At 41.3% G+C, this 14,410-nt stretch overlaps 1 protein-coding gene across 1 annotated transcript in view; it reads left to right on the top strand.

The window, feature by feature from the left end:
* The window catches only part of dync2h1 (dynein cytoplasmic 2 heavy chain 1), a 116,255-nt gene that overhangs the window by 24,483 nt on the left and 77,362 nt on the right, over window positions 1–14,410 (top strand). Inside the window, 16 exon segments of the mRNA XM_073495047.1 lie at window positions 2,247–2,446; window positions 2,657–2,788; window positions 3,006–3,138; window positions 3,324–3,531; window positions 3,644–3,773; window positions 4,197–4,352; window positions 4,568–4,827; window positions 6,045–6,291; window positions 6,528–6,679; window positions 6,890–7,034; window positions 8,080–8,182; window positions 11,007–11,171; window positions 12,671–12,795; window positions 13,144–13,392; window positions 13,691–13,799; window positions 14,256–14,369. Of these exon segments, the coding sequence (XP_073351148.1) occupies window positions 2,247–2,446; window positions 2,657–2,788; window positions 3,006–3,138; window positions 3,324–3,531; window positions 3,644–3,773; window positions 4,197–4,352; window positions 4,568–4,827; window positions 6,045–6,291; window positions 6,528–6,679; window positions 6,890–7,034; window positions 8,080–8,182; window positions 11,007–11,171; window positions 12,671–12,795; window positions 13,144–13,392; window positions 13,691–13,799; window positions 14,256–14,369 (2,628 nt within the window).

The following is a 14,410-nucleotide window of genomic DNA, read 5'->3' as shown; positions in this document are numbered from 1 at the left end:
AGAGCATTTGAGAACATTTTAAGTCCATTTCAGATATCACCACTATTGCAAAGATCAGTCAACTGCCTCATATCACAGAAAATGATCGGCATTAAAAAGCAGGACCATTAATTTACCCAAACTGAATTAATGTTAAGAGCTGACTGCAGGACATGAGGCATCGAGCCTGTTCCAAAACACTTCAAGAAGGCTCAGTGGTAGGCTCGTGACAGCCTGCTCAATAGATCAGAAGTAAATGTACAACGATAGCAGAGGAGTCATTATTATACTGTCATATGATATAAGATGCTGGAGACAGCCAACGTTGAAAGTCTATATACGTTTTTTTTTCAATACATTAGATTCACTGATTCATATTTTAAGTCAAACTGACTATATTGACAAAGGTTTAAGTAAAAGTTCCAGTTGTTACACAAAAAGTAAAGAAATTTAAAACTAACTTTTCGGTCAAAGTGTCTCTAAAAGTGTCCACTGGGAAGTGCTGAAACTGTTTCACTAATATTAGGCTTCTGACCTGAGAGGCAGACAGCTGTTGAGCTGATGAAAAGGATTAGAGGATAAGGCAAAAGTGAAAATACAGCCGGTTCGTAGATGCTTATCCTGAAATGCAATAAGGTCACACTACAAGTGTTATGGTAGTCTGTGTCTCTCTTTTTGAGAAACACTATTCATGAGTGAACTCCAAAAGGCTCTATTGACCAGCACTTTGTGTACACACCTGCTGTTGTCCTTGCCCTCTAAATCCTCTAATACAGACACGCCATCAATTGACATTTAGCCCAAATGCTCCCTTTAGAAACTTCCCTTCCCTTGGGCTTTCCACTTGTCTGTACTTTTGTCCTTCTCCATCGTCTCATTCCCAAACACTTTGCCGGAGTTCTGTTGTTTACCTCTTCAGTACCTCCTTCCCCCTCCTTCTGACCTCTTGTTAGCTCTCTCTCTGATACCTGGCTGTCGATGCCTCTCTCATCGCACTCGTTCCCACTCGCTGCCCTCTGCTTCTCACCCCCATCTCCCCTTCATCTCTCTGCTTTTCAATACTTTCCCCTCCTATCTCTCTCTTCGTTTTCTTCCCCACCTCTTCTTGAACCCATCCCTCTCTCTCTTTTAAATCCTTCTGTTCCACAGCACGGCCTTTATCTGCCCAACACACACACACACACACACACACACACACACACACACACACACACACACACACACACACACACACACACACACACACACACACACACTCCGTTCACCTCCCGTCTGCCGATGAGTCCCCAAGGTTTTCTTGTGTTTATCTCTGTGTGTAGTCTGGCCAAGTGTTCCTCCCTGCTGTGAAAAAAACACCACATTTGTGCCTGCAGGGAAGGCCAGCATCTTTTGGAGAAGAGAACAAAAGTATTGACAAACTCTTAAATCATGACAGGCCTTGGTAATTAGCACTTTTATAACAGAGGGCATGTGCCAGAGCAAAGCAGTAATCGCTGGGCAAGTATATTTTCACAAGCTTGTGTTTCTGTGTCTTTCTCCATCAAGCCATATTATTTCTTTGCTTCTCTTTCTGCATATCGACCTTTTTTAACCAGAATAAAACAATTTCATGTTTTAAGTCGTATCCTTATCACAAAATCTGTATTTTGAATAATAATTAATTTAATATAATTAATTAATTAAAAAAAAGTATTTTGTCTTTTACCACACTGGTGGCCAGAGGACAAAAAGGCATTCATCGACATTAACACAATGCTGCATTTTTATTAAGTTGGAGAAGATTAGTTACTGACAAGTTTATGGCAACCTTTCCTAAGTCATGTTGATGCTTCAGGCTCTGATAACTTTATGGCTGAGTAAAGTCTTTTGTGTAGGCCTATCTAATTTGGAGCATGGAAATGAAGCATTCCAAAGATCCTTGACATGTGGAAGTGTTCACACTTTACTGCTTACTTTTTGTACTTTTTTCTATGCATGTCAGTGCCTTAGATATTAGGGAGTACTTTTCTATAACCCTCACAACAAAATTGTTTATTATTTTTTTCCTTAACTATGATTATATATTCATGTTTCCTGACATGGTTAAAGTTGTATACCCTCTGAAGATTATCACGTGTTTGGTGGCTGGTTGGGGGTCTGTCCAAATGTATCCATACAGTGAATCAAAGTTGTATTAACAAAAGTCAGAAATATATGTTTGTTTTTTTTACATGCCTGTTCTATTTATTGGAATGGAAATTAAATTAATCTTTTTCATCTACATGCAGTTCAGGAGAGCAGTTTTGTGGTGCAGGCATTGAGACTGAACACCATGTCCAAGCTGACGTTCGCCGATAGCTCCCGGTTTGATGCTCTGGTCAGAGATGTCTTCTCCGGGGTAAATTTCACCGATGTGGAGGACCAGATACTGATGCACGCACTGGAGCAAGTCTACAAGGAGGCCCGACTTGAACTCATACCAAGCCAGGTGCGTGTGTATGAAAACATCTATTTATTAGCCAAATAGAAGGATGTTATTGTCATGATTATAACATCTGGTATTTAGCCAGTGTTGAGGATCATCCTATACTGCAACTTAAGAAGTCGCTATCATCAACACAGACACAGTTGGATAGTTTGTTTGAAAGATGGTAGAAAAGTCAGATTAATCTTAAGCTGTTTTTCCATCTCTGCGTAGCTGAAGAAAGCATTGGAGCTGAATGAACAGCTGAGACAACGCATGGGAGTAGTCATCGTAGGGCCAAGTGGAGCGGGGAAGTCTACACTCTGGAGGACGCTGAGGGCTGCTCTCAGCAAGACAGGCAAAGTGGTGAGTAAGAGACAGGCCGCCTACTTGGCTTTTCATTCAGCGATTTATAGTGTACATAACATCGAGTTTAATGTGAAACTTGTGGAAATGTATTCAAAATTACATGTATTCACATTACTTTGTGTAAGGCTTGGGCTCGAATAGTATTCAGCATACAAAGTATGACAAGAATTTACTCAAGAGTTTATGTGTCTTTGACTATTTCTGTTTTTTGTAGGTGAAGCAGTACACAATGAATCCTAAGGCCATGCCCAGACAACAGCTGCTGGGACATATAGACATGGATACCAGAGAATGGGCTGATGGCGTCCTCACACATAGTGCCAGGAGTGTGGTCAGAGAACCTCAGGGTAAGAGGTCTTGCATAGACCAACATTTAACAACTCGAATGCAAAGTTCTTGCACTGCAGCCAGTACACTCTACAAGGAATGGATACAGTTAGCCTAGTCAACATTTCTATGACTCTGTACTGTATCTGTTGTGGTTGATGTACTGTATGTATCTACAGTATATATGTATTTGTGTATTTTCTAGAGGTGAGCTCATGGATTGTATGCGACGGGGACATCGACCCAGAGTGGATTGAGAGTCTGAACTCTGTGCTCGATGATAATCGCCTGTTAACAATGCCTAGTGGAGAACGCATCCAGTTCGGACCCAATGTTAACTTCCTGTTTGAGACTCACGACCTTAGCTGTGCCTCACCAGCCACCATATCCCGCATGGGCATGATCTTTCTCAGGTCAGTCAGCCCATGCAGACAGCCTTTTAAGTGTTTGTTTGAAGTCTAACCTTTGCCAACTAACTTGACTCACTCCCCCTTCCCCTTTTTCCCCACTTGTATGTATCTTTAGCGATGAGGACATTGATGTGGGTGCCTTGTTGAAGTCGTGGTTGAGGGGTCAGCCAGAGGAGTGTCGTAGTAATCTAGAAAACTGGCTGGGAGACTACTTCCAGCGAGCCTTGGACTGGGTCATCAAACAGGTACTCTTTGTCCTCTCCTGTCTCAACAAAGTGGCTAAAAAAAACCCAAACTGTCTCATTGTGTTGAATTTTGAACACACACACACACACACACACACACACACACACACACACACACACACACACACACACACACACACACACACACACATGCTCAGCGCTGACCTGATTTTGCATGCACATGACAACAATATAAGAATTTGTGGATGAATGACCTCCACATATACTAACCAGTGTTCATTATAATCTGAATCTCTATAGTCTGATAAATTCACAAAAATCACTTGAAAAAACAGCAGGCTCTTGTGGATAGATCCAAGTTAGATACTTAGATACTTGGTTTCCCCCGTTTCCACCCCATTTATTCCAAACTCTTTGCAGATTTTTTAGTCAAACTTTACTTCTTTTCTCTCCTTTGATCAGAATGACTTTGTGGTGGAGACTAGTCTGGTGGGTACAGTGTTCAACGGTCTGTCACACCTCAGTGCTGTTACAGAGAGAGGTCAGTTCATCGTTGGTCTTCTCAGAGGTTTGGGAGGAAACCTCAGCCTCAAAACACGACAGGAGTTTGCCAAAGAGGTGAGGACCCCTGTGTTTTTTATATGTTCAGAGGGGGACTGTTAGAATAGTTTAGCTTCAGAATTAAAATTGTATTCAGGCCTTAAAAACTGGAGGATGAGTCATCATTTAATTACTTAGTACAGGATATGTACTTACTGTATTGCCACCATTGAGAAAGATATCAGAAATGGTTTTAATCTGTTCTGTGCTCTTATTTCTTTGTTTTTCTGTAGCTGCTGAGCTGGGCCAGGGAAAGCCCACCAGACACAAAAAAACCACTAGATACCTACTATGACTCTGACAGCGGCCATCTAGCAGCCTATACATTCCAGCGTCCAGAGGGTCTCACACTGGAACAGCTGTGTCATACACACACGCTACCTGTTATTGAGACTCCTGACATGCAGAGAGGCCTGCACTGCTTCTCCCCATGGCTCACGGCTCAGCACAGGCAGCCCTTCATGGTGGTAGGGCCAGAGGGCTGTGGAAAGGGGTAATTAGACACACATGGATATGTATGTACATACAGAGCACAAACATTTGCATAATCATGGGATTTGCATGCAAACACAAAATTTGGATCCAAACACAAAAATACATTTAGAAAACCATTCCATTGTGGGTAATTTTGAAAAGCAGTCGACTGGTTTAGCATTGCACTCCTATAACACCTGTGGACAGTTTAAAAACAGATGATCAAAATCGATTCAGCAGAACCAGAGATATCACCTTTTTTATCCCGTGCATTCTTCCTCCTTTTGAAGACCTGGTGCCTACATTACCCACAAGGCAACTTAGCCACCGACTTACATCACTGGAGGCAGTTTAACAGATTACATGCAGCTTCCTTTGGAGCTACAAAAGGCCTTATATGAGTTTTTTCACACATGCAGTAGTACTCCCCAAGACCTTTTAACAGATTATGATGTGTAAAATTGGTGGCATTACCCTTAAAATAGGCACTGTTCCATGCAGACTACATGTAGAAAAAGGGTTACTGAGGGTCACGTTGGAAGAATGTGCGTTATGGATTGTGAAGCAGAAGCAGTCAAATGCAGACACTCAAGATGACACAAGCAGACAATCAACACTGCTATCAAAGCTTGTTTATTTAAAACTTGACCTTTTGTGTAAAAGCACTGAAGAGTCAGAATAAGGATGAGATCTGTGTGTGTGTGGTGTATGTGCTCTGGCTTGTGTATGTGTACACAGAGAGCCGTTGCCTCTAAAGTAATTGCTTCCCTCCTCAGGGGGTTGAAGACCAAGGGTCACTCAGTTTGCCTTTTACACTCCAGTTGAGTCTCACTCAATGTCTCCCTTTCTCGTCCTCTTGTCTTGCCTCTCTTTGCCTGAAAGGTCAATGTGTCAGTGAGGCAGCCAGTTTGTCAGCTTATTCTTTCTGATTTCCAATTAATTTACACACACATAGACTGGAAGCAGCATACATGCACATGCATGCACATCATTTACTTTCCAATTATTTTTCTCTCTCTGTTTTGCGCCCTCTCAAAATGTCTCTCTTTGCCTTTGGGTCTGTTCTGACAAACATTGTTCTGTAGATCCCAAGTGGCCTCCCTAAATACAGCGCTAACACACATTTCTACTTTCCTGCAGTCCCAGCAGTATCCTAAACATATACGGGACATACAAGAGTCGCAGCATTTAAGTGTATGTGTGTTTCTTGACCTTTTTTCCATGTATTGTTTTTAGCATGCTCCTACGCTATGCCTTCTGTCGGCTCCGCTCCACCCAAGTTGCCGTGGTTCATTGCAGTGCCCAGACCTCATCTCGTCATGTCCTGCAGAAGCTCGGTCAGACCTGCCTGTTGCTCAGCTCGAACACTGGCCGAGTCTTCAGGCCCAAAGACTGTGAGAACCTGGTGCTTTACCTGAAAGACATCAACCTACCCAAACCTGACAAATGGGGGACCAGCAACCTCACTGCCTTCCTGCAACAGGTAGCGAGGATTCATAAAGACCGATAAATGTAGACAAATTAGTGAATAGATGATGTCGTTAAAAAAAGTATTGTTTTCAATCCTTATGACACTAGTTCCATGTAAAATTTAAAAGCACTTGGAGTCTCTCTTACATACTTTTTGAGCCCTTTAATGAATGCCTTACTTTCTCTCAACTCTCCTGTATCTTCCACCTCCTTAACTCTCTCTCCCATCTCTCTATGCCTTTCCTCCAGGCTTTGACATATAAGGGATTCTATGATGAAAATCTGGAGTGGGTGAGTCTTGAGAATATCCAGGTAGTGGCCTCCATGTCAACAGGGGGTGCTGTTGGGAGCCATTCACTCACCTCCCGCTTCTCATCTGTAGTTCGCATCTGCACTATTGAGTAAGTATGGTACACAATACTTTATGTATCTGCATACATGCCCTTTAAATTTTGTTTCCCCAACATCGCCCCTCATCTCGCTCTGTTTCTGTGCTTCACTGTCGCTGTCGCTCTCCCTCTAACTCTAACTCTGACCCTGATACTACCCTCTCTTCTCTTTTCATTTCCCTGTCTCCATCTGTTTCTCTGCCTCTTTGCCTCTGCCTTTAGCTATCCAGACAGGGAGCAGCTGCAGACTATCTACTCAGCATACCTGCAGCCAGTTCTCCAGCATAGTCTGGGCAGCCAGGCATCCTGGGCCAGCACAGGGAAAACACACCAGCTGGCTGGGTCTCTTGTGCAGCTCTATGAACAGGTATTGACTTGAACAGGGTGTTCATTCATGTTCACATCTGTATTTTTAGCAACAAAGTCTTGCCTGAGATATTGAAAACATTACCAAGTCATTGGAGACTGATTTAAGTGATTCCACATCGAATTCATTGCTGTCCCCCCAGCAGAAGAAAAGCACACACAGGCTGAGCACTGCCGAATGATGAATGAGATCAGGAAGAAATTACTACATCCATTTGCACCACAATAACATCACCCAGGCTCTTGTATGCTTTAAAAACAACCTCTTTTGGTTGAGTGCCGAGTATTGTTTTGGAGAGCACATCGGATTTTTAGATAACTATTGCAAGTCTAGAGTTTGTAAGAGATTATGTATGGCATGTTACAGTAGTGCAGAATGATAGTAGATGTTGTGATTCTGCGTAGGTGGTGAAAATGTCAAGATAAACGTTTTACATTTACAGTTGATGGAAATCAATTCCATTAGCATATCCGTCTCCTTAATTTACCTCATGGAATTTGTTTTCAGCATCTTACTGTGTATCACACTTAACTAATGCCACGAATGTCACACTGAATTGTGTGACATTTTAAGGTAATAATTGGATACACTTGTTGTCTCTCAGGGATGTCTTGTCACCTAAACTTGTACTGTATGCAAAGGTTTGGTGACAGGGTAAACACTCCTTAGCTGTTGGTGTATTGCAGTATTTAAACAAAAATTCAATGTGCCACTGAATTACCAAGATTTTTAAGAGAACTCGAGCAATGTGATGTATTTTGAAAAGCCAGAGTGGAGTTCTGCAGGAGAGTTGTTTTATTGTACAGGAACAAGCTGTCACTCAATGAAGCCCCATATGGCAGGCACTCAAATACTACTTTGGAGTTTAAATGTCTGTATCATGCTTAATGCCTTGTATGCTGATCAAGCAAAAATGTAAAGGCACTTATTTGGGTGAACTACTGTAATTTCGACCATAATTAAGCATATTAGGTATAAGTTGCCAATTTATTTTTCTCCTATGTATGTACATGTCACCTCTCTCCCTGTGTATCTTTACTCTCAGGTGAAAGCCAAGTTTACAGTGGATGACCACAGTCACTACCTCTTTACCCCCTGTATCCTCACAGAATGGGTCCTCAGCCTGCTGCGATATGACCTTACTGCAGGTAACCAAACTCGCATGCATGGATGCACACATATTAATATGTGTCTGTTTGAGCACTTTTTCTAGGAAGGAATAAGATCTCTAAGTTTGGGAGTGAGTTAGTACTTCAGGCTCCGCTGAGGTCCAGAATAGTATTTCTTATTTTTTTTTTTAAAGTGGGAACCCTCAAGAATCAGACCCATGGCCCGTAAAGGGATTTTTTTGACCCACATTTTCAGAAAAACAGAAAGTCGGATTTAATGGCCCATTGCTTTTCTACTAATTCCTGAGAGTCCTCACTTAGAATAATTTTGCTGCCAGTGAGGAACATAAAGCATTAATAACTTCAGTTTTGATGCCTGAATCAAAAAGACAGCACCAGATGGCTTAGTTTCTTGTCAGTATTCCTTTAGCTCAGAGCTACTGTCTCCAACTCTCACCTTTTTCTTCATTCCATCTCTTCCTTCCTCCATCCCTCCTCTCTCCCCTCTTTCCTCACTTCCTCTCTGTCACTCGTCTGTCTCTCCCTCTTTTATCATCCTCTCCCTTTGCTGTCCTTTCATCTCTCCCTCTGTCACTCTTTCTCTCCTTCTGCAATGTGTTCCTGCTGTGATAGTGTGTCCAATCATTTATTTTAATTAAACACGTCAGCGGACAAACTTCTCTTTTCCTGTGCTCATCATTTTTTAACTTACTCTTACTTCTTCCTCCCTCTTTCCCCTCTATTGCTGCTTACCTTCTTTTTGGTATGTAAAACCCCCCTCTCTTCATCTTTATTCTGTGCTGTGTTGATGTTTGTGGTGAGTTTTATTTGGCATGTGATCACAACCAATATATTAGCATGTCATAACTTCCATTACTTTAGTGTTTGACATTTAAAGTGACTACAACTGATATTTTAAAATAATTTTTTGTATTTTGTAAAAGGGGTCATTTGAACTGATTAAACGGCAGAGAATCATTGTAACACTGCTTGTCTTAACAGAGCTTTTTCAGCAAGTTCCAGCTCATTGTTTACTCACATTTAACACCATCCATACCAGGCAGCTATTTTCAAAGAAAAAGCACTAAAGACTCTCAGTACACTACCCTTCCAGCATGAAACAGCTAGGCAGACAGTTAGCAACTAGCCTGTGAACATAGTTGAGCATTTAGCAGCCAAAGAGTCAGACATTTCCCTCAGGAGTTGGTAGAAACCAAAACCAGAGTTAATAGAGAGTGAAATTGACAGAAATACGACCCCAAAATGTATTAAAATGGCGCTGTTGTAAATAAGCAACAAGTTTGTGAACAAGTTCACAATATCAATGTCAGTGCTGTGTTCACAACTTGTTTCTACTGCCCTCAAGTGACCAGAAAGTTTTCCAGGTTTAATTTCTGTGTTTAAGTAAAATATCTTTTAAATTGATTGGGGATTTAGTAGAGAGACATTAACTAACAAACAAGATTGTATAAGTTTCCTCAGGTAAATGAGAATGAGGTCATGTATAGTGGACTTAGATCTTCAGTTTTTGTTGTGTTGCTCTTACACAACAGTATATCTGAAGCAAAAGATTTAACATCATGACCAATAAATGGGACTAACTGATATCATCAGCCAAGTTTATTGCAGATATATCAGTATTGGCAGATATGCTAAAGAGCATTGACAGGTTTTTAAAGCTTGGTTACAATTCTTCAATAACCAAATTTAAGATTCTTATCAAAATTGTGTATCTATGTTATGTGTTTTTATTAAAGCTACTGTAAGCATTTCTGTCGTTTTAATTAACTTCCTGTCCATTTTGCAGTTAGCAATCCCCTCCCTCCTCTCTACATCGCCACATGAATGAACAGCGGTAATCGGCAGATATAGCAGCAAACAGGAGGATCCTGCTCTCTGCGTGTTCATTAGCAGACAGGACTGCCTATTTATGGAGTTCTCTGTCCTGATTGGATAAAGTGGGCAGGGATACCAGAAAATCTCTTTTACAGCATGAATGGGGGGAGGAGAGACATGGGTTACTGACCAAACGCTCTATAACAGTGATTACTGTTAGCATATAGAGCTATTCAACACATATTTTAATAAAAAGAATCACTTACAGCAGCTTTAACAGATATTAATACCTGCACTTGCCTAAATAAATCCAGAGTTAATGTCTTTATTGGCTGTGGTGGTAGAATCACCACTGGTGTGGGTATAGGGCAGGGAAATCATCTGAAAGCCATAGGCATAGACAATGTTTAGCATGACAACTTGGCACTTTAAGTGTTTTCTTTTCCTTAGTGGTCTTTAAAATTTAATATGCCAGGAAAAACCCTGGAGTGTAAACTGTGTCTCAGTCTGACTGTCCTCTTCAGCTCTTTCGATATAATGTGACAGACACTGTTAAAGCCGGCGGCCTATGAGACTCTCGTTTTAGCCAGCAGCACTCTGCTGATTCTTGGGGGAATTTAGTAAATTTATGCTCACCCTGGGAGGTACTTTTGTCATGCCTGATCCCACCAAAAACAGGCCATTGACTCATGTTAAGGCCTGAGTCATAGTGTGACTACTGTGCTAGTGTCTGTGTGTGCACTTTTCGAAACTTAAACAACCATGACAGTTATGGACAGACTACAAAATGCTCATTGTGTGAGTTATTGAGATAGTGAGAAGTAGAAAAATGACCTTTTGGAGATGAGTCACTGAAATGTAGTTTCTGATCACTTCTGTATTTTAGTCACCATGCTGAATGTTGTCCGATCAGAAAAAAAATCACCAAATCTTACTTTGTGTGTAAATGCAAGCATGAGCATGCCTCGGGATATCCTGCTGGGTATTAATCCAGATATGTGTCTGTGTCTCCTTTATTCCTATTTAGCTCAATCTAATGTGACAGACAGTGTTTTGGAGGTGGTAGCATACGAGGCCAGGAGGCTGTTCAGAGACCGGCTCGTTTCCTCCAAGGACCTTCACACCTTTGATAACATCCTCTCCTCCATCATACGGGGAGACTGGGGCTCTGACGCTCTAGACAACATGACTGGTATGAAACAGCTCTTTTCGCTCACACGGACCTTCATTCAAATCAGACGTACACATACGGAACAATTGTTTGCAGGCTCAGATAGATTCAACATCAAAGCAGGAGAAATTCCATTACAGATTGACTACTTGATGCAATTTATGCATTCATTTTCAGGTTGCCACTTATACTTGAATGCAAGCATTGTTGATTGGCTCTGTTGTTTGAAAGCTCTGCATTTATGGCACTTTCCCAGCTAATGGTGTGTTTGCTTATTTAACACCAGCATGACAAAATCTGACTGCTCCAAACCACTTAAAACTAAATGTAAACAGAACTCTGAATGTTTCTCATTCACTGATCAAGAACATAGGGTCACCCACTGGTGTTAACATTTGAATTGCTTGGTTATAGCAGGGGTCAGATGTTGGCAACTAGTTTTTAAATCCTGGCTGGAGCTGGCAGAGCTCCAATGTTGAACTTGCCTGCCAACTCCTAGTGTGAGATAAACGCAAACAAAGTGTTACAAGGATCAAGAATCATACCAGATTGGTGTTGTCCACACCTAACAGGAGGTCCCCTTAGGAACCTGAGAGGATTGAGAGTTAAAGATAAATAAAGATCCCGCCCCCCTTAAATGTAAATGTACACACTGTAGTCATAATACTAATATGTACTCTGCCTTGTAATGGTCTGCACAGCAGCACTAGAAATACTTGGCAAATGCAGGCAAGAGCAGGTCAAAGACAGTTTTCTTCATGCAAACTAATATTGGAAGCCAGTACAAAGAAAACATGCAAAGAAAGCTGGCTCAACTCAGAGAGGTGTAATGATCAAGAACAGGTTTTGGCTGCTGAATAAGCACGATGACATATCTATAATCAAGGCCCTTGAAGCTGCCAAAGAAAGACTTACAGTGCTGGCAGTCAGACTAAAGACATCAGAGAGACAGCGGCGTAAAGGATACATTCTTTTCATCACATCAACACATCCAGAGTTCGCTTCCAGCTACCGTGAAACCCAACAGTTTAAATTTAAAAATAATTGGATGAGCATACATACGTATAACACCAGTTCTCAGTGACTAGGAGACACCAAACTGCATTATCCCTGAATGTGGCGCCTGGCAATGATTGCAGAGACAGGGCAGAACCTTGCAAGTGTGATAGCTTTTTTCTTGAACATCCCCGTCATCTGCACACCATTCTCCTCTAACCTCCTATTAGCATCGCCTAGACTGCTGAATATAAATACAAGCAGTTTGCATTCATATCTAAGCTGTGAGAAAAGTGCAGTCTGCCTGCAAAACAAAGATCTTGCCTGCTTTTATACAACATCTGGGATGTTAGACAAAATACAGAGATTGATCATCCAGACAAACATTTGATCTCATTTTCACATGTATTTGAATTCTATTTGTTAATTTTATGTGTATTTTGTCTCACTTCTACTGTATGTCATTTAATGTGATCATATTTCGGTGTGTTACTAACAGTCTGTAATATTTCCCTGGCATACAGATGGTTTCTATGTGACATGGGGAGCATCTGAAGGGGCTGTAATGGCTCCAGGCCAATCTCTGCCTCCTCATGGTAAACAACTGGGACGTTTGCATTCGGCTGACCTAAAACAAGTTATACAGAAGGTACACAGTGAGGAGCTGTTGTCTGGCGTGTTGTTTGTGTGGTCAGGCTTATTGGATTTAATATGCACACATACATATGTGTTTACAGACGGTACAGTAGGAAAGTACAATTAAGCTTTTTTGCTGCTTATAGCTGCTACATTGAAATGCTGCTTACATGCTGCTGCATCATTTATACAATCTCTTTGTAATAATAACATAATATTATATTATTCATTATTATAATAATAATGAAAAAGGTTATACTGTATAATGAGAACGATTGCTTTCAGTGTTTTTGCTGATAAAACTTTAATATATTTACAAAACAAACACAACTGTTTGTGTCCCTCCCTCTCCTTCCTCAAGGGAGTAGTTCTGTACAGCCGTGATAACAGGGAGCTGGATCTCCTCCTGTTCTGGGAAGTGTGCGACTTTGTGTCCAGGGTGGATCGGGTCCTGAGCAGACCCGGTGGCTCTCTGCTCCTGGCGGGCCGGAGCGGAGTGGGTCGGCACACGGCCACGTGCCTGGTGTCGCACATGCACGGATACACATTGTTCACGCCCAAAATCTCTCGTGGCTATACTCTGAAGCATTTCAGCAATGATCTCAAGACGGTAAGAGTGGATTCTTTTTTTATTGGTAGACATTGTGCCAAGAAACCACTCTTTGCAGAATGCACTTAGAGATAATTGTAGTATATTAATATATTTTTTGTGGATAGAAATTGCCAAATTGATAGTCGAATGGCACTTATACAAGCAATTTAAGCAATAAATACACAGATAGTTTTCGAAAGGAACTTTGGTTTCCATATACATGTAGTGCGCTGTGTTTATATCAAATGTATGTGTATGTTTGTGATGCATTTGTATCAAACATGTAATATATAATATGTTCATACTGTTTATGTAGGTGATGCAGCTAGCAGGTCTGGAGGGCCAACAGGTGGTTCTACTGTTGGAAGACTATCAGTTTGTTCACCCAGCTTTCTTAGAGATGGTCAACAGCCTGCTCTCATCAGGTATGTATTTTGTTTGTGTGTTCGTTTTCCCCTCTCTTCATTTTTACGAGAACAGATTTGACTGTTTTGACCTCAAGTTCGACGTTCAATGTCTTTTTCAGGTTAAGGTTAGAATTTGGGTGAGATTAATGATAGTAATAAAGGAAAAGTTTGGCATTGGAATGGGAAATATGCTTGTTCCATTTCTTGTGGAGGGTTAGATGAGAGGACACCACTTTCATGTCTGAGCAGGAAATACATAATAGGATACCCAGCAACACTTCCAGTCCTCTGCCTTCATAAATACGATCTGCATTTGAACATGAACCATGCACTTATTTTAGCAAAACCTAGACTGTACACCAATCAAAGGTTGCAATTATAATTAATCCTGGCACTACTATCTTGTAATTGAGAGATGCTGATGTGTAAGGAAACACTGATCATTTCTTTGTGTGTGTCTGTGTTATGTTTCAGGTGAAGTCCCAGGTCTATACACCCCGGAAGAACTGGAGCCTCTCCTCACCTCCCTCAAAGACACTGCTTCCCAGGATGGATTCACCGGACCACTCTACAACTACTTCTCCTACAGTCAGTTCTCTATATTTATCGACATCACAGTCCCTCTGTCT

Source organism: Pagrus major, chromosome 2 (genome assembly GCF_040436345.1).
Source record: "Pagrus major chromosome 2, Pma_NU_1.0".
In the NCBI taxonomy this organism is placed as follows: Eukaryota; Metazoa; Chordata; class Actinopteri; order Spariformes; family Sparidae; genus Pagrus; species Pagrus major.
This window is presented reverse-complemented; position numbering and strand designations above follow the sequence as displayed.